General features: G+C 53.5%; 1 protein-coding gene across 2 annotated transcripts; it reads right to left on the minus strand.

The window, feature by feature from the left end:
• Window positions 1–72: 72 nt before the first annotated feature.
• On the minus strand, window positions 73–23,138 carry CTDSP2 (CTD small phosphatase 2). 2 transcript variants are annotated; one of them, XR_005719687.1, is made up of 9 exons: window positions 22,536–23,099; window positions 9,303–9,451; window positions 7,703–7,741; window positions 7,166–7,267; window positions 6,539–6,595; window positions 4,279–4,371; window positions 3,971–4,156; window positions 3,528–3,796; window positions 73–3,129 (listed from the first exon to the last, which is right to left on the minus strand). XR_005719687.1 is itself a non-coding variant. In XM_040233105.1 (8 exons), the coding sequence occupies exons 1-8, from the start codon at window positions 22,597–22,599 to the stop codon at window positions 3,671–3,673; spliced, it is 816 nt and encodes a 271-aa protein (XP_040089039.1). In that variant the 5' UTR covers window positions 22,600–23,138; the 3' UTR covers window positions 73–3,670. The 2 variants fall into 2 exon arrangements, 1 of the variants encoding a protein (XP_040089039.1); XM_040233105.1 differs by having other exon boundaries at window positions 73–3,796; window positions 22,536–23,138.
• Window positions 23,139–24,783: the final 1,645 nt, after the last annotated feature.

Genomic DNA, 24,783 nt, shown 5'->3' on the forward strand with positions numbered 1-24,783 from the left:
GGTTTTGAGGGAAGAAGGGGTGGGGGGGGTAAGTTCCGAATGAACAACAGCAGGGGCAGGAGACAGCACCCATTCATGGATGGGTTTTTTAAACCCACTTTTATTCATTAATTGTAAGTAATACAAATATTTCAAAAATATAAACAGACATTTAATGGCATCCTACATTTCAAGTTTTTGAATACAACAAATTTATCAAATTATGGACTTGTAAGCAAGGTGGTCAGAACCCCAGAGCCCAGTCACAGTGGGAGGCAGACCTCCCTGACCCTCCAGATGGCGTCTTCAAGGGGGTTGAGCGGCATAACACAGACAGGTCAAATCTGAGATGACTACAAGCAAAGAAGCTCAGGGTCCCAAAGACGAGAGTCTGCTCCAGGGGCATGCCCCACAGCATTAAGAGAATGCGGCAGGGGGCCAGATCTCTGCCTCCCCTCCCCGGCTTGAATGCAAGTATTTATTGGTGTTTTTTTTTTAAGACAAAACTAAAACCTCATTTTACAAAAAAGGCAACTGAGGGACAACAGTAACAAATAACCAAATGAAGACCTAAAGGGGAAAACAGGTTTACCTTCTGTAGACACTTGACCTGGCTGGGACATGGGGTACAAGACAACCTTGGAGGGGGATGGGGAGTTGCCTTACTGAATGAGGCCTCCTCAGGAACAGGGTAGGGCTGCAAAACAGAACGGGACCCACTTCCCAGGGAATGACTGCCTTTGGACTTCCCATGCTGTTAGCACAGGGAAGCTTCGGGGGCCACTATGAACAGGGGTGAATTTATACATTTATAAAATGGTCCAAATCTTTGGGAGGTGGGAGGGAATTAAACAGAAGGTCCCAGGTTAACTGAAGGCAAGTTACCTCAACCTCTTTAGTGAGGGACCATGGGCCCGCAAAGGGTCCCCTCTACAATGTGCAGAGTGGAGACCCTTACCTGACCCTTCCACACTGGTCCTGTGTCCAAAGCTCCCCCTATGAGAGGGACACGAACATCAGGCTTTTGACTTAGAAGCCCAATCAGAGAGACACGCTGTGTCCCTGAAGAGGCACCTTAAAAGAACTGAACTTGGCAGGTGGGCAGATTCCTGGCATGGCTTGAACTGGGGTTGCCCAGGCCTGGTGGCCTATTGCTTCCCAAAGGCCAGCCTCAAACAGTAAGGGCTGGTAGGAAACCCTGAAACAGATCCTGGGGTGAACTGGCTCCTCCTTGCAATCTTGCCCTCCTCCCAAGTTGAGTCTGGCCTGATTCCTCTAAGGAGCAAGTTTTGCAATCATCTCTTGCCCCTAACACACTGAAACTGGAGACCAGAAATCACATAACTTCAGGCTGGCTCTGGTCCACACGGATGGACCCTGCTTAGGCTTATATTTGGCTGAGCTACCTCTCCAGGGAAGGAGGGGAGGGGGTGCGGCATTTCTGGTAAGGAACCGCAGGGGCGGGGCAGGGGTCTGGTGAGACAGGCCTGCAGAGCTGGGCTTCATGCAGAAGCAGCATCCCACCAGGTCATCCTGGGCCCTGGTCATGATCCCTCGGAACACTTAGACAAGCCTGACAGGAAAGTGGGTGGCACTGGCTCTTCCTGGAGACCAGGTGACCCCAAACGAGGGCAGAAAGGGTCCTTGGAGCTGGGTCAGCCTAGAGCCTCTTATTGCTTGTTTAGTCAGAAAAGCTTGGCTGGACTCCTTGGCAGATCTGGCCAGAGGTCTGACCCTTTGAGTGGGGCTTAGGAGAGAGGCCTAGGCCAGGGGCTTGGAATCAGAAGCTCCTTCTCTTCAGGAGATGTCATTCCTGGCCAGCCCTGGAGCCCTCTTTCCCCACCTGCATGAAGCAGGATCCCACAGACATCCGGAAATGCTGCTGGGGAAAAGGACCACACATGCCTTGGGGGCCCTACTCCACTCATGCGACACCAAAGCCAAAGGCAAGGCCTCACGATGCCAGAGGAAGAAACTGGGCAGCCAGAAGCCCAAGCTGCTGCTCCGCTGCCTGGCCCTGGTGAGCTCCTCAGACTGGCCTAGTGTGTGGGAACCGGAAGGGACAATGGGGGCGGTCCTGAGTGGGCAGTGTTCTCGCACCTGAAGCAACTTACAAATGCTTGGTGACACCTGCCTCCAGGGAAAATGGGGGTGGGGGTGGGGTGACAGGAGCTCCCACCTGAAGGAGGGAGGGGAGGCCAAGGTTAAGGCAGTGATGCTGAGGTGGGGCTCCCCTTGGGGGGCCCCTTGTGCTCCCAATTACAGCAGCTCTTCCTCTTTTGTTTTCCATCCTGGGGAAACTTCCTTTTTGTGGCTTTCTTTTTTAAAAAAGCATTTCACTATTAAGAAACTTTGAAAGCAAAGAGACTCTCGCAAAGCACAGGTGAGTGAAGAGCTCACTCACACCTGTTACTATTGGCAGGGCGCGTGTGTTACGTTGGCAAACTAAACGCAGAGAACACCCAGCCCCTCCGCCCAGGAAACACAAGCGTGCCTGAGGCTCTGGAGAGAAAAAGTGCCAGCCAGCCAGCCAGCCAGCCAGCCAGCCAGCCAGGAGGGATGAAACACTCGGCACAGGCCAGGCCCTGGGGAAGACACGAGAGGAGAGAGCCCTGCCCAGGAAACAGGAGGGTGGGACGCTGAGCGCCCTTCCTGGACTTGGGAGCAAAGTCCTTGTGGCAGCACCAGCAGAGATTCCCTGAAGGGCAGACCGAGACAGCCCCAAGCTCAGCTGCCCTACAAGCCAAGGGGACACACACATTCATGCTTTGGGGACCCGTCCCCGCACCCCAGAGGCCTCCCACATTCACCTCACACCCAGGACTGCAGCTCTGTCAGAAACAAAACAGCTCAACACTGTATTTAGAAAGGGAATTTTAAAACAGAGTCAAAAGAACGGAAATCCGTTATCTGTCCTCTTCCAGGGCAGGGAGAAGACCTCCTTCCCCACAGGTTCAAGACTATGGCTAGGTGGCGAGGAAGGCAGGCCTGGTGTCCAGGCCTTGGGGAGATGCAGACAGGACCCGAGTCAGGCACTCAGCTGAAGGCAAGGGCAGCTGTTGGGCCACAGGACTTGATGGCCACTGGGGCTACCAGTTCTGGAAACAAGCTTTCATCTTCCCAGAAATGTCGTTTCTCTGTCTGCAGCAGCTGGCAAGAGAAAGGCTTCAGAAAGACGCATGCCTGGGGCACCCGAAGGCAGCCCCTGACCCTACTCTCTCCTTGGCATAAACCTTACAACACTGAGGAAAGGCCATAGCTTTGGCAATGGAGCCTTCAACAGTCTTCATGCCTGGAGCTCGGTGGCTCTCAGGGTGAAGGGAGAAGAGAGAGACTAACTCGAGGAGACTCTTGATCCTTCAGTTTCTCTCCCAACCTGAAACGCTTATATCCTGGGGCCACAGTTCAAGGCAAGACACACACACACACACATTCTCTCTCTCTCTCTCTCTCACTCACAGACTCTCACTCACATCTCAGGAACCCAACTCAGGGAGGAGGGAGTTCTGGGTATCACTGGTCTGCTATCTGCCCACTCGGCATCTAACCTGTCCTAACGCTCTCTCCAATCACGTCCATTTCCAAGCCTCATTTGGTGAGATGCTCCAGCTTCCACTCTGTCAGGCTGATCATAAAGGCACAGTGTAGGAAAGCCCCCTACTGGATGGCCGTGGCTTGGCAGCAGGGAAGGCTAAGGGGCCCGCAGCTGCCCCAGGCTGGTGTAGACATCCTCAGCTCCGCTCAGCTCCTCAAAGATTGGGATCAGGTTAAGCAACTCAGTGTCCGCCATGTCGTCAAACCAAGATTGCACAGGCACCTGGGGAGGGAGAGGGCGGCCTAAGTCTCCCTGCCCCGGAGCCCCCTGGAGCCCCCTGGAGCTTGGCCCATTCACCTGGGCTGGTGTGCTCACCACCCTCCCTCTCCTCCCCACTATTTCCCGGGACAGGGACTCTGCCAAGCCCTGCTGTGTGGGTGTGTCTGGACCACTCACTGCATTCTCTGGGTGGAAGATGTAGGAAGCAGGCGAGTTGTCCAGAATGAGAGTTTTCCTCAGGTCCCTTCCCAGGCGGCTGAGGTCCTTGACGTAGCAGCCCTGGTGGAACACACAGGACTCACGAAACAGGCGGGCCCGGAACACCCCACACCGGTCCAGCAGATCCGTCACGGGGTCGGCATACTGGGAGGAGAGAGGAGGCTTTTTGTGTGGATGCAGTCCTGGTTTCCCCGTGGCCTCCTGCAGACCCGCAAGGAGCTGCCACCCCTGCTCCCGGGTCTTTGCCCCCCTGCTGCCCCCAATACCTTGGCCAGGCTGGCAGTGAAGAGAACACATTCAAAGAGCTCCCCCATCCGTCTCAGGAACTCGTCCACATATGGCCTCTTGAGCACGTACACCTGAGGAGAAGCAGAGCAGACTGCTGGAGGTGACCCTGTGTGGGGAAGCTGCGCCGCGTCAGGCCCATCACCACTTGCGCAAGCAGGAAAACTGGCTCAGTCCATGTTCCCACAGCCCCGCCTCTGGGCCATCTGGCCAGCAGCCTTCTGCCCCACGGACCGGGGCACTAGCATCACCTCTTCACCAAGCTCCTGCTGGCTGGTCCCAACCTTGACCCAGCTCAAAAACAAACAAAAACACCTCAGGTCCCAGGAGCCATCTCTTTCCAGCGGCGAACAATCAGCTGCCTCCGGAAACAAGTAATCAAGAATAGGCCTCACGGATGGAAACAGCCTATCCTGGATTACTTGAATCCAGCCACAGCCTCGGCAGGAGTTTCCATCCTTGGTTCTGGCAGGACAGTCAGTCCAGGCCCCTACCAGGCAAGATCGCAGAGCTTTCCTAAAACCTCAAGCCCTCCCTTGCAGAGCTTCTCTGAAAGGCGCCAGGGGAAAAGTGGCCTGTGCCCCTCCCGTGACCACAGACCCAACACCCCAAAGCATCTTGCCCTAGTGACTCCCACCCGCTTTGTGCTTGCTCCTGCCAGCCACCCCACCCCTCGTGTCACCTTCCATCATCCTGCCCATCATCGAGAGAAAGCTTCCCTGGGTGCGTGTCCCTCGTGGGTCTGCTGTATGCCTGCCCCCATCCAGGTGTGCTCTCTCATCCAGCCTACGTAGGTGCTCCTAGAACTGTCCCTTCAAAGTTCTTTTTACCCACGTCTCTCCCTGCTCAAGAGCATGTGCCTCTGGGACTCTTCCTCCTAGAGGTGTCCTGGACTGGCCATCACTCACCAGACCCCTCCCAGCTCTGAGGCAGGAACCCTGGGCTCCAGGTAGCCACAACTGGGCCTCCTCTCACCTGCCGTTTCTTTAACCTTTAACAGGTCCTCTCTTCTTCCTGGTTACTCATCAAGCTTGGCATCCTCTCACCACTCTGCTGAAAACCCAACTTCTGCACATAGACACCCCACTACCACCCCCACCCCCCAATCATTTAAATCCCATCCCTTTTCCATTATTCACGTCTCTCCTTGTTAGCCAGGAGTTTGCTGTGTTTATTTGTCTCTCTGAAGATATGCCTTTGTCTTCTCTGTGAGTTTTATACATCTCTATATACTCAAGTGTATTGCTCAGTTGTGTCTGACTCTTTGCAACCCCATGGACTTGCAGCCCACCAGGCTCTTCTATCCATGGGGTTTCTCTAGCCAAGAATACTGGGGTGGGTTGCTGTTCCCTTCTCCAGAGGATCTTCCCAACCCATGGGTTGAACCCAGGTCTCCTGCATTGTGGGCTGATTCCTTACCATCTGAGCCACCAGGAAAGCCCTCAAGCAGACTGTAAAGGGCTGCCACGCAGAATCTGGCGCTAGGCCTGGCGGAGCACCTCAGTTGGGAGGAGGGCCTTGGGACGAAGAGAACTTTTAATGGACATAGGAGAGTGATGACCATCCATGGGAGCCTCAAGCCTCATTTCCCTACAAGTAACTCTTCTGTTTGACTATCAACACCACCGATCCTTAACCCTGGACTGAGCCGGTTATACAGAGCCAGAGTCTGCTCTTACTTAGAATCAAGTGTTTTTAGATAGATGTGTACTGAGCATTTATTGTGACAGAATCTCGTGAAGGGACCCAAGGGGAGGGAGCTGCATAGAGAGATACAGAGGAGGAGATGCCTGAGCTGGGAAGGAAGAAAATTCACCGGCTAGATGGAATGGGTGGGCAGGGGAGGAAAGGAAACAGCCAGTACTGGCTTCCTTGCCTGTAACAGGCAGACACACCAACTCTTCAGATCAGAGAAAATGTAATAAAGCATTAACAGTGCTGGTCACATTCAGTAGGGGCAGGGCAGGTAAGTAAAAGATAGCTATTACTGTTATTAAATAATACTTGTTTTTTAAAAAGTTTGGCTGCAAAGAAAACAACAACAAAAAAGTTTGGCTGCAAAGAGAATAAAAATGGCACCTTGAGGTGACTGGGGGGCTGAATTTTTTAAGATGAGAAAGCCTTGAGTGTGCAAGGTACCAATAAAAATGGAGAGACTGAAGTTACAGGAAAGGATCAACTGATGGAACACAAGCCCTGAGATACGGAGGAGCCCGGGGCCCTGGGCCTGGCAGTACTTACCTGGTGAGTGGTCCCTTCGATCTCTACAGGCACTATGAAGTCAGCGTTGTTGATTGGCTGAAAGGCAGAGGAGTTAATGAGTCAGCTCATGAGAAGAGACAAGAAGCCCAGCCACACCCCAGTCCTGGCCAAGGCCTGTCCCCTGGGAGGAGGAGGGAGGGTCAGATCTCAGAGGCTCTAGGAAGCTCCTGCCACCCCACTAAGTGGCTCTCACCCCAGTACAGGCTGCAATATCCCTTCTGGTTTCTTCTACCTACCACCACCTGCAAATTCTACCTGAACTGAGAGTCTCTGGGCCTGATAAACCAGACAGGGACAGGGCCCAAGGCTGATTCATGGCCCATAGCCCTCTTTTGGGCCTGTCCTGTACAGAGCCCTGGTGGCTCCTATGCCACAAGGGGCAGATGCAGCCTGTTGGCAGGGACCAGAGAGAGCAAGAGCTCCTGCTCAACATTCTCTGGAGTGGTCTCCAGGTATCTGCGATGCCAGTGTGGCCAAATCCCAGAGGCCGGCCCTCCTGTCTCTAATCACTCTTCCAGCATCACCTTTAGGCCAATTCATGGCACCTGAGTCAGGTTCCCAGGACAGCCCGAGACGGGTGAGGGAGGGCTCCACAGGTCACGTTACCTTAAAGGAGCTATGCACAAGGGTTTCATCCAAGTCAATGACCACGCAGATTCTTCCCTGATCTTCCTCTGTCACCTCTGGGAGCAAGCAGGTCCCTGGAATCTAAAATCAGAGCCAAGGTGCTGTATCTGCCACCAAGATTAACTTCCCTCAACAGAACTCTGGGAAGAGCTAGGCCCGTTGAGGAGATGGAAGATGCCCCCCACTTCAACCCGAGAGAGGTGACACTAGAAGACCAAGAGGAGAAAGAGTAGAGACTGACTCCCTGCTCCAGCCTCCCCGGGAACCGTGAAGTGATCCCGATACTAGAGACGGAGGCCAGGGCTGGTGGTCAGCTCCACAGGCTGGAGGCCAGCTGCCCCCTGCACGATCCAAGGCCTTGCACATAGTGGGCCTTCAGCAAATGTCTGGGACAAACAGCTTCCCAGGTGGGGAGCTCGCCAGCACGATATAAGGACTCAGGACATCGCCACAGGAGGTTAGCGGGGCTCACTGGGTCTCGGGGCTTCTGAGCAGATGCCCTGCAGACTCACGTACCTGGTAAAACTGGTACTGGAGGCACTGGAGCAGATCCGACTACGAGAGAAAAGGAGGCAGTCAGTGCCAGCCACTAGTGCCTTTCCTGGCTGGCTGAGGCCCGCTTAGCCCTACAGGGGAATCTTCTCCCTGAGATCCCAGCCCCCTGGAGAACCCTGACATAACAGAAGTGACTTTCCTTCAGAGCTGGGCAGGAAAGGGGCCGAAGTCTCCCTTCTGCACTAGGCCTGGTGAAGGATGGAGAAGGGAGTGTCCCTGAGCGCGGCCACCATTGCCTCTCAGAGGAACAGGGGACTGACGCGACTGACGCAGCTGCACAGAGCCAGAATCCAAATCAGAACCCCTTACTACAGAGGCTTCTCCTCTTGCTTAGTCCAGAAACGAGGCTTTTCTTTGAGAACCTGTCTTTTTCCTATGTTCTTCATGGGGGCACAGATGGCGGGGGTGTGTGTGCACGCGCTGAGCCCCTACAAAACACAAGTAAGCCGATGTGAACTCACACTGTGGTCCTAAAATCTGAAGGGAGATACAGTGCAGAGAGATCAGAAGCATTTTTCCTGCCTTTGGCTAATAATAAAAATGTTATGGTTGTAGCAAGTAAGTGATCTTAATGGAAACCCTGAAGAAAAATGAAAATCCTAGCACTTAGAGAAACAATGTTGGCATTTTACTGCATTTCCTTCTAGCTTGCTTTAGCAGTCTTTCCCCCTCATGATACATAATTTTGCTTTCTGCTTTTTGACTTAATGTTGCAACTCAACACTTCCACATTGTTGTGAACAGTTCAGTTAATACTGTCACCTTGTACTTCATTTAACCATTTCCCTGTTTCAGATAGTGAAGTTCATGTCTACAGCCTGGCTTTGAAAGAGAGGAAGGACAGCTAAAACTTGGTGGTTCAGAAAGAAATACCAATGGCCTAGGGGGAAAGAATAATTTCTATCCCCACCTCTGAGATGCCAGATGTATCTTCTGGTAATTATGGGAATCAAAGACACCCTATATATTTCCAAATGTCTCTTAACAGGTACAGCTCAGAGTGCTGCAAGGAGTTATCAAGAAATGTGACAGAATTTCAATTCCTTGGTTCCCTAAAAGTTCCCTGAAAGATAACTTGGAGGTTATCTTTGCTTAGTTAAAAATAAAAACAACAGTCACAGGACTTACAGCCAGAGAGATTTTAGTTCAAACCTTGATACTATCATTTACTAACCAATAACTCTTCAGGGGCTAACATATACCCTCTGGGTTTCAGTTTTCATGTCTGTGAGCTGAAATCCTTCAGTCTATTTGCAAGGCTGCTATGGGTCATATGAGACAACATATGCAAAGTGTGTTGGACAGTTCCAGGAACCTGGAAGGATCTGGATTACAGGGGCCCTCAGAAACCACAAGGACATCCAGGTGGCCCACACCACAGAGGGGAATCAACAGGAAGAGATGGCCCAGGATGGAAAGGACAGAGGAAGGGCCTCCTCTGGGCCAGGGATCTTCTGACGCAGGCAAGGCTGGCTTGCCCTCCTGCTATGGTTACAGTGACCCTTACTCGCCCATGGCAGTCTCATCCTTGCTGGCATCACACCACCTTGGATCCAGCTACCTTAGCAATGGTGTTGGCTTCCTCCTTGTAGGGGGAGAGCTCAGTGGAGGAGGTTGACTGGCCAACATGCTGGGCACGAAAACAGCAGAAAAGGGCCTTGAAGATGTTACGGCCACGCGGCTTCTTAGGAGAGGACTTGGACACCAGGCCTAGAAAGGAGGGAATGATAGAGGCGTTAGCTATAGGACATCATCGGATGCCCACTTCCCATGCTGTATTCCCTCTAGTCTGGAAGCTCCACTGGGGCACATGGCACGGGCCAGGTGAACAATCAACTACAGTCAACAGTGAAATGTACATGTTTATTCCAACATCTCTGTAAAGTAGAAACACAAGAACCCCCAGTCCCCGGTTTGGGAAATGAGCTGCGTAAGACTTGCTCTTAATTGCACAGTGGGGGGAGGGGCACTGAAAGATGGGCCAGGTACAGAATCCACTTTGGCAACAGCACACTAAGGGAACCCTCAAGATGAATTCACAAAACCAAAAATCCTCCCTACCACCAGTTCCCAGAAGACTACCAATTCTATAGAAGGGAGTGAGCTAGACCCCTTCAAGTTAGCAGAGCTCCTGTCCTGTCCTGGATCAGCTTCTTTCAATGCCAATCAGTTGGCAGCACTAAGCCCAGACTAGAAAGCAGAACGGCTGCAGTCTCAAGAAGAACCTACATGCTTTGTTCACACGCCTGTGTCCTTCCCACATTCCAGCCACTTTCCTTACCACTCCCTCTCCTCCAAGACCACAAGGTCACTCTCTTGGGACACATGCATCCAGAGCTGGGTTCTGGGTTGATGTCCCTGCTTCTAGGCTGTAACTGCTAAGTCCTGCCTTGACAATTTGGGCTTTGGAAATACAAAGCCATCTTAATCGGAGGCTTGGTAAAGCAGCCCCAGAAAGGTCAAGCTGATACAAAAAGCTATAGGATTATTATAGGATCAACCAGAATCAGACTTTGGAAAATCTTTTTCAAGTTCCTTTTTAGATGAACTGTTCCAGCAACTGTGGAGCCAGAGTAGGAAGCCAGGATGTGTACTGTGGCCAGGAGGTGGCACTGCACCACTGCTGCCAGAATGGTCCTTGGCCACAGGCCTGCTCTCTTGGGCCCAGGGCAGGAGATAGCTGTGGAATGAAAGCCACCCTACTCCACTTTAAGGCTTAAGGCAAACTCCAATGAGGGAAAATAAGCACCAGAAATACCTCCATCTCTGGCGAGGGTAGGGGACAAACAGAATGTAGGACTGAGGACAACCTTCCATGTGCTGTTGGGTTTAAGAAGGGAAAGGGGAGGCAAGGTGGTACCCAAACTGCCATCCCAGCAAGGCCAAGCTCCCTCGGCTCAGTCCTCAGAGGGCGTGCTGCACCTGCTTAGAGGCTGCTCCTATAGAAGTGATGGAAGAGACATTTAACACCCAGTTCTTGGGCTGCCTGAGCCCCTGGAGAGGAGGGAAAACCAAACTCTGTTCCTGGGACCAAGGATGAGGAAATGGATGCTGACCATCAGTCAAGTGGCAGTCAGCACTGCCCCGGAACAACTGACTCAGCTCTGGCTCAACAGAGAGGCTGAGGTCGGGCACCAGTCAGTCCAGTCTAGCCCTCTCCCCTCCCTGGATCAGGCAGATCCTCTGACACTGGTATGACCACTTATAACCTTTCAGAACATGTTCAGGCTTCCCCAGAGATTAGCCTAAAAACCTGGATATCACTCTTGAGCTCCTGGCCCTGGTGGAAAAAGCAGAATTTCCAGGGACTGGGGATCCTGGTCTGAAGGAAGAAGCTGCATTGGAGACCTTGCCCAAGGCTCCTGTGTCCAGGAGACAAACCTGTGAGCAGAGACCAGTACTTAAAGGCCACAAGGTAAGAGGTTCCTCGGACTTTTTCCTACTCTGAATAATCTATGCAGAAATCAGAGGAAAAGGACAGTTTCTCCACCTGTCTGTATGGCCCACGTTCAATACCAAGCCTAGAGACTGAAGCAGATGCTGACACAAAGCTCTAAGACCAAAGGTGAACCATCGCTTTTCCTTTGGCTTATGGTTCCTTCACGCAGAACCACAATCAGAGGCTTAATCTGGGCACCGAGCCTTTCTTAAAAGGCCACACAGCCCAAGCCCTTCCTGAAGAGAGGCCGTCAAGAACGCACTCAGGATCTTAGTGACAGACGCTGTGAAGGCTGAGTAATCCTGGGAGGCAGCGGGGGTGAAAGGGGCAGCTGGCTGGGGCCACGGAGAGGCCTCGCTGGTTCCCACTGTGGGAGGCCCAGCAGGCAGGAGCGCTTCAGCCTCAGAAGGAGCTTGTGGGGAGGGGCTGGGGGTGCCTCAGCTTGGTTCGGACTCTGCAGGGGATGAGGGTCTTCTCAAAAACACAATGTGACCAGGCAGCCCCTGGGCCTCAGAGCCCACGAATGCCTTGACCCCAAGGGCAGGCACTCGGAGCAGAGCACAGAGCCTTGGAGCCTCGGGAGGGGACCCCAGACCCATGACAGCAAGGTCAGCGCCCCAGACGCCCCTCACCACCCCTCCCCCTCTGGGGCCCCACTTTCCTCAATCCCTTTCCAGGCTGTCCATCCTCCTTACCTTTACAAACAAGCCACTGAGAATCCAGCAGGGCCTCTTCCGCCTCCCCCTAACACGGCTGCCTCCTGACGGGGCCTGCAATGGCCTCCAGCTTTTAAGTAGCTGGTGCTCAGCAACTCTGGCTGAGTGAGTGACTCTGGGGCCTCCAGGGCCTTGGTCAGCTCGACAGAGCCAGGACCTGTGGAAGCCTTCTGTGCAACTGGCCCACAAGAATTATAAACAAGCTCCCTTATGAGGAGAGGTGGGCTGACTGAGGAGCTGAGCACCTGAGACAAGCCACTTGGTCCTTCTGGGCCTCAGTCATGTTTACTGAGCACCAATGATGTGTCACGCCCACGATAAGATACCTGACATTATTATTTCATTTAATCCTCACTATAAACCCATCTATAGGCATTAATCCCCCATTTTATAGAAGGTTAACTGAAGAACAGAGGTTAAGCAACCTGCTTGAGGTTACACAGGGAGTAGGATAGCAGAGCAAGGATTTGAACCCAGATCTGCCTGAATCCAGAGTCAGGGCTCTTAACTACTCTGTGGGGTCCCCAACAGCTCGGGCTTCGTGAGCATTTATTCCTGCAACAAGTGGGAAGCAGTGGGGCACTCTCAAGATCTCTTTTAAGAGTATTTGCTCTTTTCTTCTTTAGGCTGGACTGGTCAAGAATCAATTTGGGTTTTGGCCCCTTTCTTTGCTGCCCTTGTGGGCAGTCCCTGAAAGGGGTTCAAGGGTAAAACAGTACAAGGCTTTGGGATTCCATTCCAAGGCTCCCTTCACTCCCACCCCAGCCTAGCACACACTCTGACTCGCAGACAGCTCTGGGAGATCAAGAGGACAATGGGGGCGGGGAGAAGCTGGAGCCAGGACCTCTGGTCAGAGATCCACTGTGATGAGTGGGTTTAAGGCTGAGGGGAAACACCCAGGGTGGGATCTGAGCCTTGTGTCAAAGAGCCTGTCACAGGACTCCTTTCAGCCAGCCAGGGACTGCACCCGCTCCCCAGGAGAGGAGCCCTGGCACCAGCGGGTGTACAGGCCGGGGGGATCACACAGCACACAGTTTCGCCGGTGAGGGAGGGCAGGACTCCAGTGGGTACCACAGAGCTCCATTACTGATGTGCGCCTGCGGCCCCCGTTCCGAACCTCTGGTCTGAGGCTGAACGTCAGAAAAGACCAGCACTGACCTAATGGGGGGACCTCTGGCTTAAGAATAAAGTGTGCAGGTTGCTGAGAAAAGGGAGGCCAGGACACCCCTTCAACTCACTGCTGCAAGGCTTCCTACTGAGGCAGGATGTGAAGAGAAAGGGCAACAGGGAGGCACTGCCCGCCCCTACTCCCGCCCCAGGGCTGGGGTCCAGGCCCTGCCAGTTACCGACTCAGCCACACCGCTTCTTTGAACCTTAGTTTCCTTATCTGTTAACTTCGATAACAAGACCACTCCTGACTGTGAGGACAGATAAAACTTACCAAGCACAGTAGCGCACCCTGTGGAATAAACCTAAATCCATGCTGGTTTTAACACGTTATCTAAGGGGAAAACGACTGCACCTTGGCAACTCCATGGGCCCTCCCACCCCAGCACGTGGCTGAAGCTCTAGAACAGAAAGCAAGAAAGGTGTCAGAGGAACTCTGATCCTGAGCAGGCTTCAAAAAGTCAAAATCACCCCATACCTTCTCCCCGGTTCACTACCAAAGTTGTTTTCCAGTTGCAAACTCCCTGGCTGGCATCAGCAAGTAACAGGAAAGCAGGTGAAGCCATTTCACTTGAGACAAAGAATGGCCTCACCCCTTGTGTCCACCATGTCTGCCCCAGAGAAGCACCAGGTGGGGATGCTATTTGCCTCTGCCTCTTAAGAAGCTAGTGCACAAACATGCGTGCGTGTACACACACACACACACACACACACACACACACACAGATGGAGAAGGGCTTTGCCAGGACAACACTATTTTTAACCTCCTTCTGAAGGTCAGGCTCAGATATCGCCGTTGCCAACAACACAGCTTCGTGCCCCAGCAAAGGAACTCCTCACATATCCGCCTGGGATTCGGCAGAAGGTAAGCTCTCGGGCTGTCGGGTTTTAACAAGTCCATTCATGCAGAAGGATGCTTTCTTGGTTCACCCCTCAAAAGTACTTCTCTCGCCACCATCTCTCATCCCCCCACAGCAAAGGATGCCGCCTGGCTATCACTATAAAATGGCCTCTCAGAGGGGCCTCCCTCCCCTCAGCGTTTGGAGGAAGGAGCATGTGTGGAGCGTTTCCGGCCGTTCCTGGCCAGCTGCCTGGGACCTGAGGCCAAGACGCATCTGATTGGGGCTCCCCGTGGAGCGGAGTCCTCCCGGGTCCCCAGCACGGGGCATCCGTGCCTTGGCCGAGGAGAGGCCTGGAAGCGCCAGGTGGACGGAAGGGCTCTTGGACCATCAGGCGAGCCGGCAGGGAAGCCAGATGAGAGGTGCCTCGACATCCCCCACACAGCAAAGGCTGGAAACGCGGGCGGGCGCAGCCAGCTCCGTGCTGACTGCGGACACTGCTCTCTCCAGGCGGCAAGGCAGGCGGGGACCCGCCCCGCTCAGCGCCAGGTCCCTCGTTCCAAAGAGCAGCCGAGAAGCTGAGGTACGGACTTTCAGAAAGTTGCAGCCATGCTGTTTGGCTTATGCCAGCGTGTTCTGTATGAGCGCCATCCCTGCGGCCAGCACCGGGGCTGTCCTGCCTACACAGACGCCTTCATTAGCTCTTGCCAGGGCAGAAGGGCTCCCTGCCTCTCCCTCTCTTCTAAGGGAGGACTTCTTTCAGTCCTGGGTCCTTCAGGCCACCGTGGGGTGGGAGCAGGGTACCTGGTCACCGGCAACCTCGTCTGCTTTTCCCCGGCCCCCTTTGGCAGTCTTGTCACTGATCACAACATGGGGCCACAACTTCAGGGCCCTTCCCTCAAGGACGACTCAGTCCTGGAAGCAAGGGATTCCTGGCAACTTCTAAAACAAGACCAAGATCACTGGGTCAATTTCAGAGTCAGCCTTTACAAGAGTTATTGGCAAAACACCCTTCCGGGCAGCTCTAACACATTTTAAAAACAGGCTGGGGTTCCCAGGAGAAACAGGCCCCGGAGCATAGCGTCTCCTCACAGGTGCGTCAGGAGCAGGCTCAGCTACAGCCCATACCAGGGTGCTCTAGGTGGATGTCAGGAGTGACTGGATGGACCACCAGAGCAGCAGGGACAGACACGAGATGCCACCTAGGGGAACCCACAGGCTGGCCCCTGCCCCTCTTCCATTGTGTGCAGCATCTGCTAGGCCAGAGGGGTACTGGAAGCCATCCCCTCCCACCTTGAGCCTTCCTCTTCCCCTAAGGAGGTGCTGAGCAAACCCCTGTGGGAGGTTAGGGGCTAAAAGAAACCTCCCAGCAGGACACTAACATCCTCTTAGTGGCTGTTTCCATCCCTGTCTCGGCGCTCTGCCTGACTCCTGGTTTGGTGAAGACCTGAAGAACTTAGTGCCTCCTCTCTCTCCAGCTATAGAGCCTGTTCTAGGTGACACATGCATGAGAGCGAGATGGAAAAAGATGGAAGGCCCAAGATACAGCAAGGGACTCGACCATCTCTCCTCTGACCAGTGGACAACAGGGTGGTAACCCAGGAGTCACAGACTTGCTTCAATTCTGGCTCTGCTGCACACAAGGTATGTGGCCTCAGGGCTCAGTTTCTCCCTCTGTAAAAGGGGAAGACTAACGCTACCCAGTTCACAGAGCTGTGCGGATTACAAGGTGGTCTGGGTGTGTCCTGACCCTAGTAAAACACTCCTAAGCTCAGCTGCTTGCCTTCAGCACAAAGCACTTTCATACCCTTATCTCAGTCTCAATCTAAAAACAGCCACATTGAAAGAGACCACAGAGGTTTCTTCCCATTCCAGAGGTCACACAGAGGTCATGGCAGGGCCAATCTTGGGAAATGGCATTTTCCAAGACTCCACAAAAACCAAGCATACAGACACACACTCTCTCTCTCTAGTTGAGGGTGGCCAACCATTTCCTTCCTTCCTTCCTCTCATGGCTGACCCCTGCAAACGAACTGGAAGGAGTCTGCCAGGGAGTCTGTCCAACCTACAGGGTCACTCACCCACTTCCCCCACAGCCCAGCTGCACATGGGACCAACCCACCAGTCTTGTTATGTCCACTGACAGCGCTAAGCTGGACATCAGGAAACCTGGCGCCTGCCCCACCTCAGCCACTCAAATAGCCTTGTGGGCCTGCCTAAGGCACAACCACCCTGGGTTGTCTGCTTGAAGGCCAATCAGGAAAGGGCCAGGCTGCATGGTCCCTTACAAGGTGGCTTCAGGTCACCTGAAGCTTGAACAGGTACCTTGAGAAGTGGCCTGCACAATGCAGAGAAGAGGCTGTGTGGGTCAGGTTAGGCCTAACTCAGTCAGTCCTAGCTGCCTCAGATTGGCTATGTTCCCACGGACAGGGTGCTTGGTTTCTCAGCGGATTTCCTTGCCTGTCCAGACGGGATCATTCCTACCTCACAAGGTCACTGTGGGGCTTAAGTGAGATGCGAGATATAAAAGGCTGGGGCAGTTCCTGCCCCACAGTTCCTGCTCTCTATCATCTGTGATCATTACTGGTGAGGGAGGATCATGACTGTCCATTTACACTCAGAAAACTTTCAGACCCCCCTTTAGGAGCCACAGGGTGGTTAACAGCAAAACTGGATCCCTCCAGGGACTCTTCATGCTCAAGGCTAAACAGGCAGTTGGGCCACTGCTGCGCTCACCTGGCTTTCCTCCAGGGACACCTGTCAGACTCACAGGGAGCACTTGGAACACACGTATGCCCGGCCCACCTGCTCATGCTCTGATTCAGTAGGACCCAGGTGGAGGTTTTATTTTTAGTAAGTGTCACAGGAGAGTCTGATGTGTGTCAGTGGCTAAGAGCCAATGTCTAAAGGCTGCCAGTGGTCCTTGACTAACCCTTCCAGGACCTGAGGGTGATTCAGTTAGAGAACCCAAGGCCCCTTTCCCCAGCACATCCCATTGCCTCAGTGTCTCTGCAGGCTTCAGGGGACTTGCACCCCAGAGCCTCATTTTCCTTTCTAGGGGTATTTGCTCTATTCTATCACAGAGTCAAAAGACCCAAGCCTGCCGTCTCTTACTATAGGCCTGTTCCTGAGAAGGAGGCCCAAGCCCCCTCGGCGGACCCAGGAGACACTTCTGAACATCTGTGGTACACGCTCTGAGCCTTCTCATGAATCTGCTTGGCTCTCTTTGGGTTTGGGGCCCATTTGTTCCCTGAGATCTATGTGGGTGGGAAAGAGAAATTCTACAGAATGTAAGAGATGAAAAGAGGTATTGAAGAAAAAGGGAGTAAGAGCAAAGTCTGATTTGGGATGGGGGGGTAGGGTAGGAGAGGAGGACGAGGATCACCTGGGAAAGAAAAGGAGCTGTCAGCAGGTCTGCTGAGAGATCAGGTTTAAGGCTAACCCCTAGAATAGCTGACGAATAAAACAGAACATGCCTGTAACTCCTGCCCAGGAGGCCATGTGCTTGCTGGAGTACCCATTCTGCCATAACAGACCTGGTTCAGGCACACTAAGGCCTGAAGGGCTGGGCACTTGGCCAGACAAAGATACTCTGTTCTGCTTGGCCTCTGCTACAGAGAGGCTTCCAGTGCTAAATCATTTTCTCCACTTTGATTTCTACTAGTTCATTCCTAAAACGCGCATGATAATAAACTCATCTGCATCTCAGTCGGGAACTGTTCCTCCTCTACAGAAGAGGGAGGGAGTCCAGACAGGGCCACACCCAATCCCATGTCCCCAGGACAAATGAGTTAAAGCCGTGCTTCCTGAGCTGGCCAGCCTGAGACAGGGTGAGAAGCACTTTAAGGCTGTTTGTGCTTTCTCAAGGTTCACTCCAAAAACACAGAAACAAAGACACAGCTTTGGAACATCTATTTCTCTTCAAAACCCCAGTTTCTTTTTTTCTCCTTGTTACCAGAATTTCCTAAAACAAACAAACAAAAAAACATATATATATATGTATGTATGTATATGAATCTCACCGGGCTCTTTAACTCTTAAAGCGAATGCAGACAGTAAGAACGTAGCACACAGTTGTCTCAAGTCTTCACTGTACCCACTTCTGAGGGACTGAGCAACTGTTCAGAAGATTTAGACTTCAGGGACTCTTCATAGGAGGTGTGTGGCTGCCTGGCCTCCTCCCACCCCAGATGCCTGGGCTCCAGAAAGGGAGCAAAGGGCCCAAGGCACAATCTACTTGCATAAAATCCCATCCAGTGTCACAGGGGCAGAGAGGGGGTCTGTGCAGCAAGGCTATGATCCTCCCAGAAGGCTTAAGCTCCCACATTAGTGTTCCCTCTGACCCTCAGCCACCTGTCTTTAACAATAAAACCCACATGATTATTTTGGTGCTTGTACTGTGTCCTTCAGGGAATGGAGGAACACTGAAGTGGCAGTCTAGCTGTCCAAAAAAGAAGGATGTTAACATTTTTCAATCATCTACTAAGTCCCAGGGATTACATATGTGTAGAGACCAATACTTCCATTTTACAGAAAAGTCACTAAGTTGCTAAGAACAGAGAAGTGATTTGTCAAGTCTCACTGTAAACAGGGAAAGCAGGGATCTGCACCCAGGCCAGAAGCAACCAATTCTGCTCTCCAGCAATTCTCCCGAACACTTTAACTGCTGCCCCTGCCTTCCACCCTCCCCTCCCCAACCCCCTCTCCATTCCAAGAGACAAGATGAGAATATAAGACAATAGCTCAACTTAACCCAAAACCTAGGAGGAAGAAAAGTTGAGAAGGGGAAGGGACATATACTTACATATAAATACATACTGTCTTTCTCTTGCTTAGTAATGAACACATGTATTAACTCTTCACAGAAAGATTGGGTGCATCAACTTACTTCTATTTACCATTTTAACAAAGTTTGTGATCATAAGGGATTTGGAAGGTTCCACTGAGAGGATGAAAAGGGACCTCTCTTCTATTTAGCCGAAGACCCCTATAGTTGAGAGGGAGGAGACAGGAGTCAGGGACACGACCACCTCTGCCATCTCTGGAGGGGTTTTCACAGCAATCCCTGAGTCCAGCTCCACCGCAAACTGTCCAAGTCAGACTCAGCAGCAGAACTACAAACTCCCAGCCCAGGATGGCGGGCATTTACAAACATTGTTGCTGAGTTAGCAAGGCTCCCTTGGGCTGCTTTGGCAGGAAACAAATACAAGTGTCAGTCACCACCCAGGCCCCCACCCCACTCCAAGGTGGGGCAACAACTCCAAAGGAGACACAGGAGCGAGGCTCGGTGGCCACAAAGAGGCCAAGGCTGAAGCTGGGCCAGGATGGGAGAGGAACCCGTGGGGCGGGAGGAGCCAGCTGTAAACACACACCCTGGACGCTCACCCAGCCAGCTGAGGAAGAAAGCCAAACTTTTCAAGTTAAGGGCCTAGCTACAACTACAGTGAAAGGTGTCTGAGCTTTTATGTGAGCGAATAAGGCAGAATTTTTCCCTTGTAGGGAGGAAGCAAGAGTTAGAAAAACCTTCCTCAATCCTAACTCTTAGGGATGGTCAGTTACCAGAACCTGCTGCTAAGACATATGAGAAGACAATTCAAAGCATTACCATCAACTGTCTGAAAAGAAGGGGCGTTAGGTCCCACAAAACAAAACAGAAGCAGTCCCAGCTCCCATAGAAGGGTTGTGGGTCACTCAAGCTCTGGAAGAGGTTGCCCCACCCTCGCATTTCACCCCAGGAGGTTATAAGCTAACCTATGTCCTCGGCTTCTCCCCATCTAACCTCGAAGCCCAAGACACAGTCTCGCAGCAATGGGGAGACATCCTCAATGGCTGCCGTAAATCGTGCTTTTCTAACCAAAGTGATACTAACTTTCCTTTTTCACTTTTGATACTCCACACAGCCCTACCCTTGCTGGACCAGGGATACCAACTTTCCTTTTTCACTTTTGATATACCACACAGCCCTATCCTTGCAGTACCAGCGAGCCATTTCACCCATCTGTCTGGGGAGATGGTTCAATTTGGGTCCTTTCATCATCAATGCTTTCAGCAACTTTGTTCTACTTCCCCTACTGTAATTACTTTTGAATCATCAACACCCAGCCAGCCTTAAAGCTCTGAGAGCAGAATGCTAAAAAAGAAGAAAAAAAACATCGAGCAAACAACTTCACTAAAAAACCACCGAAGCTAGGAGCTGTTAGTATTTTTCTAGAAATTTACTGATTGATAAACTGGCTCTGTACTCCTTCCCCATTTTTCCAAAAGGAGGCAGAAGCGTAGAGATAGGACACTGGAGAGGAGAGAGGGCCAAACTCTTAAAGAGAGAGAAAACATCTGCTCCCCACCCCCACTTTTTTTTTTTTTAAGATACAGGATTTGTTTATAAAGGATGAAGGAATCAGAAAGTTGGCTTGCTGGTTGCCATTTCCCCAAGCAGTACAGGAAGAAAGCATGTCTTCTCTGGAATGCAGTCAAATTACAGGGGAGGAGGGAGACCCCCAAGCTGCCGGCTTGAGGATTCAGATTCCTCCAGGGATAAGTTTGAAGGATAAACCACACACAAAAAAATGAAAATCGTAACTCTAAAAATTCAACCAACATCAGCAACTAAAGACTGTCAAGAAGCCAGCTGCTTGCTCTCTGCTGCTATCTATTCTCTTCCCCACCACTTGCCCTTGGTGGATGAAACTTTCAGCTTTTACTGGTAAGCTGTCTCTTCAGCAGTCCAGTTTTCTCCCACTCCTGGCGGGGTCCTCTCCCTGGGAGGGCACCCTCCTGAGCCCTACAGGAGGGGAGGACCAGAGTGGGTTCAGGGCAATTCTTCCCCTTCTCATCAACACTGCCCCCTCTGGAATCCTCCATCCACACGTTTCTTCATTTTTGGCTAGCACTTGGGAGTCTTTTTCTCAGATGAGGTTGGGAAGAGAGAGGGAAGAGTCAGGAGTGAAATTATAAAAACAGAAAGCCTCCCCTCTTCAGCCTCAGCACAGCTGAGCAGCCAGGGGAAGGGTGAAGCTGCAGCCTGGTTAGTGATGTGGCCAGGAGAGCAGGGAGTCTGGGGCTTTGGGATCTGAGTAGGCAAGGCTTATTTAAGTAGGGCCAGCAGATGCAGGAAGCACGCACTACCTCCCGCCCCCCAGCATTCCACCAAGGGAATTAGGGAACGGTGAAACCACCAGCCCAGCTTTTTAGCCTCTAGGCAAGTTGGGGGTGCTCCTTGGGACCAGGAACCCCCGAAATAAGTGATCTGCTGACTAATGTTGCCTAACAGGGGGCTGTGGGGCTACACCGAGGCCCCAGGGCTGGCCCCTCACAAGGCACTGGGCCGTTTTTGCCCTGTTCTGGGGGATGGAGGGATGAGGAGGGACGCTCCGACTTTGGTCCCAAGACTGTGAGCTCCCCAGCCTCCCCAGGCCAGGTGGCCCGAGTCTGGGAAGTTCTCCAGAAAAAAAAAAAAAAAAAAAAAGGGGCTAGTCTTTATTCCCCGCGGAAATTCTGTCCGCTCTTCCAGACACATTCCTCAAGGCCTGATGAGGAACGTGGGGGAGGGGGAAAGAGTTTCGGGGCCTTCTCCAGGACCAAACTCAAAGATCCCACCCTCGGACTCCCACCTTCCCCGTCCCTAGGAAGGGCCTCGGCCCAATCACGCTCCAGCCCCCAAACCCACACCCAGAGAGGGCCCGAGACCCCCCTCGTATCTCCCCGCGACCCGCAGGAAGACGGGGGCCGCTAGCCGCTGCCCACCGAGAACTCGCACTTTTTCGCAGCGCGATTCAGAAACACGCCGGGTCTGATGCCATCCGGCGAATTATGTAACCAGGGACACCGTTCTCGGGCTAAACAAACGCGGCTCTGTGTGTGTGGCTGCGGCCCGGGGGAAGCGCACCGGGGCAGGGAGGGGCTCCGGTCGGGCCTTGGGGTCGCGCTTGTTTGCTCAGCGAAAGCGGCAGGAGGCCGCCCGGAGAGAGCCCCGCGAGCCGAGGTCCCTGGCCCAGCAAAGGGCCGCGGGCCGACCAGGTCCGGTCAGCCAGGGCTCAGCCCCTCCCCCACCGCGGCCGCCCCCGCCTCCGGGCGGTGAACTTGGTCCCAAGTCCCGCCGGACGCCGTCACCGCCCGCTGCCTGAGCAACCCCGAGCTTTGGCGGGGGTGAGGGGCTGGGGGGTGGGGCTGGGAAGTGCTGGACTCCAGTCCCGGCTCCATTCTAGCCCGAGGTCGCCCGGGACTCCCTCTTTTCCCTCCCCTCCCCAGTCCCTGTAGTCCTGGGGCAGCCGCGCGCTCCGGTGCGGGAAAAGTGACGACCCCACCCCCTAACTCTGGAGAGGATGGACGCGAGTAGACTCGCGCTTCGAGCGCTCACCCCTTAGTCTCTCTGCCCGGAGAGGGGGTGTAGGAAGGGGTGACAGCTGCGCGGATGACGCCCCTCCCCCTAGGGCGCAGGGAGCCCGGGCCCCGGCGCAGCCCTCTGCCGGGTCTGAGTGAGCACCAGGACGCAGGGGCGGATGAAGTAGGGGATCCGGTCGGAATCGCCCACTCTGAGCCCCGGGAGGTCAGGGGTCGAGACTCGGGTTCGGAGCTGTGCTAGCCCCCTCCCCGCCTGGGGGCGATGCAAAGTTTTGGGAAGTTGCTGCCCCTACCTTGCTTGGTGAGCACCAGGGCGTCTTCCCTCCGCGCCTGGGTGATGATGGAGCCGTGTTCCATCTAACAATCCCGCGGGCCCGGGCTGGCTGGGCGGGAGGACGCGCGGGCGCACAGGCTGGGCTGGGCTGGGCTGGGGGGCCTGGGCGGGGGCCCGCTCCGGCTCAGGCTCCGGTTCCCGAGACTCCGACTCCCACTGCTGTTCACATCCCGGCTCTTGTTCCCTTCCTGGGCCGGGAAGGGAGGCGGCCTGTATGGAGAGCGGGAGAGCCGGGTAGCGGCTCTCCCGGGTGCCCCCAGCCCCGATCCCCCGGCGGCAGCTCCGGGCTCCTCAGTTTGGGTCCAACATGGAGAATCCGGAGCGAAAACAAGAGGAGGAAATGGGACACGGGGCGGTTTCCAGGCTCCCCCCTCCCCTCCGTACTCCAGATAAACAACCCGCGGCTGCAGCGCCCACCCCCGCGCGCCTCCAGGCTCCGGACCCGGCCTCTCTACAGCCTGCAGGCGCTTCCCGCTTCGGGGCACAGTCCTAGGCCCTGGGCCCCTCCACCTGTGAGCCGCCGGGGCTGCGGAATATCCGGAGCTTTGCAGTTTTGTTACGGAAAAAGCGAATCCCCGAGGGGGGTGGGGTGGCGGGCGGGCTGGCTGGCGGGGGAGACTTGAAACCGCTCCGGCATTCCGATTGGCCCTCTCCGAGAAAAGGGGCGGGGCCCCTCCTTACTATGCGGTGCGCGGACCCAACAACATTCCAGACGTTAAGGCCACGCCCCGGGCCACTCCCCCCTCGTCGGGCTGCGGCCTCCCAGTCTCCTCGGCCACACCCCCTTCCCAACTACTTAAAAGGACACTCCAAAGCTCACGTTTCCCTCCTCTGTATCGGGGTGTTCTTGTCTGTGTGTCTCTACCCGCTTACGGTGGAATGGTTGCGCCCTTCGGGTAGCCAAGCAAGCCTCCAAGCATAAGTCAGGTCGGACCAGGATGAGAGAGAGGCTTCGGGCAGTTGTTTTACTTCCTGCTTGGCGCTCGAATTGTGGCCCCTTCGTTTCACGTAAGAGTACAACCATCGAAACCAGAAAGGGATACGTGTGTGTGTGTGTGTGGTATGTGAGTAGGCCGAGGACTTTAAGAATGTCAGAGCTGGAACTGACCTCGGGATGGTCTGACTCTCACACAACAAATGAGAGCTAAGGAGCCAGGCTTTGCTTAAAGCCTTCACTTACTCCCATTTAAGGCTTCTTCCCTTCTCCCCCTCCTCTCAATCCACCCCTGGGCGCTTCTCTCCCCCTCCCCCAGAGTACCAGTCTCAGTTTAGATGGACAGAAGTCTCTAAGCTTAAAGTATCAGCTCTGTGGACCCTTACTGCCCTCCCTCCGTGGTTTTAGGGCCCAGGCACTCTCCTGCTGGCTGTGACTCCTGGACTCAAGATAGTGGGTGAGGGATATACATTAGTTCCCAAGAAGTGGAAACTCCAGAAAGGCAAATTTCAGTTCAATATTAGGTCTTTTCCAGTGAGCTACAGCTATCCACAGGTGACATGGGCACCTTGGGAGGAATGGAGCTGTTCAAGTCAAGGCTGGGGAGAGTGATGTCAAGTGAGATTGCACTGGGTGACTTCTGAGCTACCTCCAACCTCCATAGTTTATGATGAATGAAACTTAGGCTGCCAAGGAAGAAACTCTGGAAGATCAGGATTTCTCTGGCCCCTGGGAGGTTGGGGCAGCTGATGGCCTTCCTGCTGTAGTTCCCGTTGCCCAGTATGCACCAGGTCTCACTGAGGGTTGCCGGCCAAGCAGGTCACATCTTAAACTTGCTCCCCATGCAGACAGGTGAGCTTGTGATGCATAAGCGCCTGTGTGCCTTAACAATGCTCACGTGCACCTGTTCTGTTCCTACACATACATACATAAAACCTTTTTATATAACACTTTTAAAGGAAATGCAGTTTTTCCAAAGTGAAAGCTGGTACAGAAGATGTGAATGATGCTTATGTAACTTTAAACACTGAGTTTGAGTAGATCCTAATTCATTAAAAGAAGGGGAAAGGGAGGAGTTCTCATGTACCTCCCATCATTGTGAAAAAGTTCATAAAAACCTTAAAAGATTCTTAAGGTAAATCTTTTAATAGGTTGCTAGGGGGCCTTTTGGGGCCCTGCCCCCATCCTCTTGTGGGGAATTCTGCTGCAGTGAGAGGAGGGGGAGTGCAGGCAGAAGCTGAGGACAAAGGATTGAGGGGTACCTGCCCTGCCC

The sequence above is a fragment of the Oryx dammah genome, unplaced genomic scaffold (assembly GCF_014754425.2).
Source record: "Oryx dammah isolate SB20612 unplaced genomic scaffold, SCBI_Odam_1.1 HiC_scaffold_29, whole genome shotgun sequence".
Classification (NCBI taxonomy): Eukaryota; Metazoa; Chordata; class Mammalia; order Artiodactyla; family Bovidae; genus Oryx; species Oryx dammah.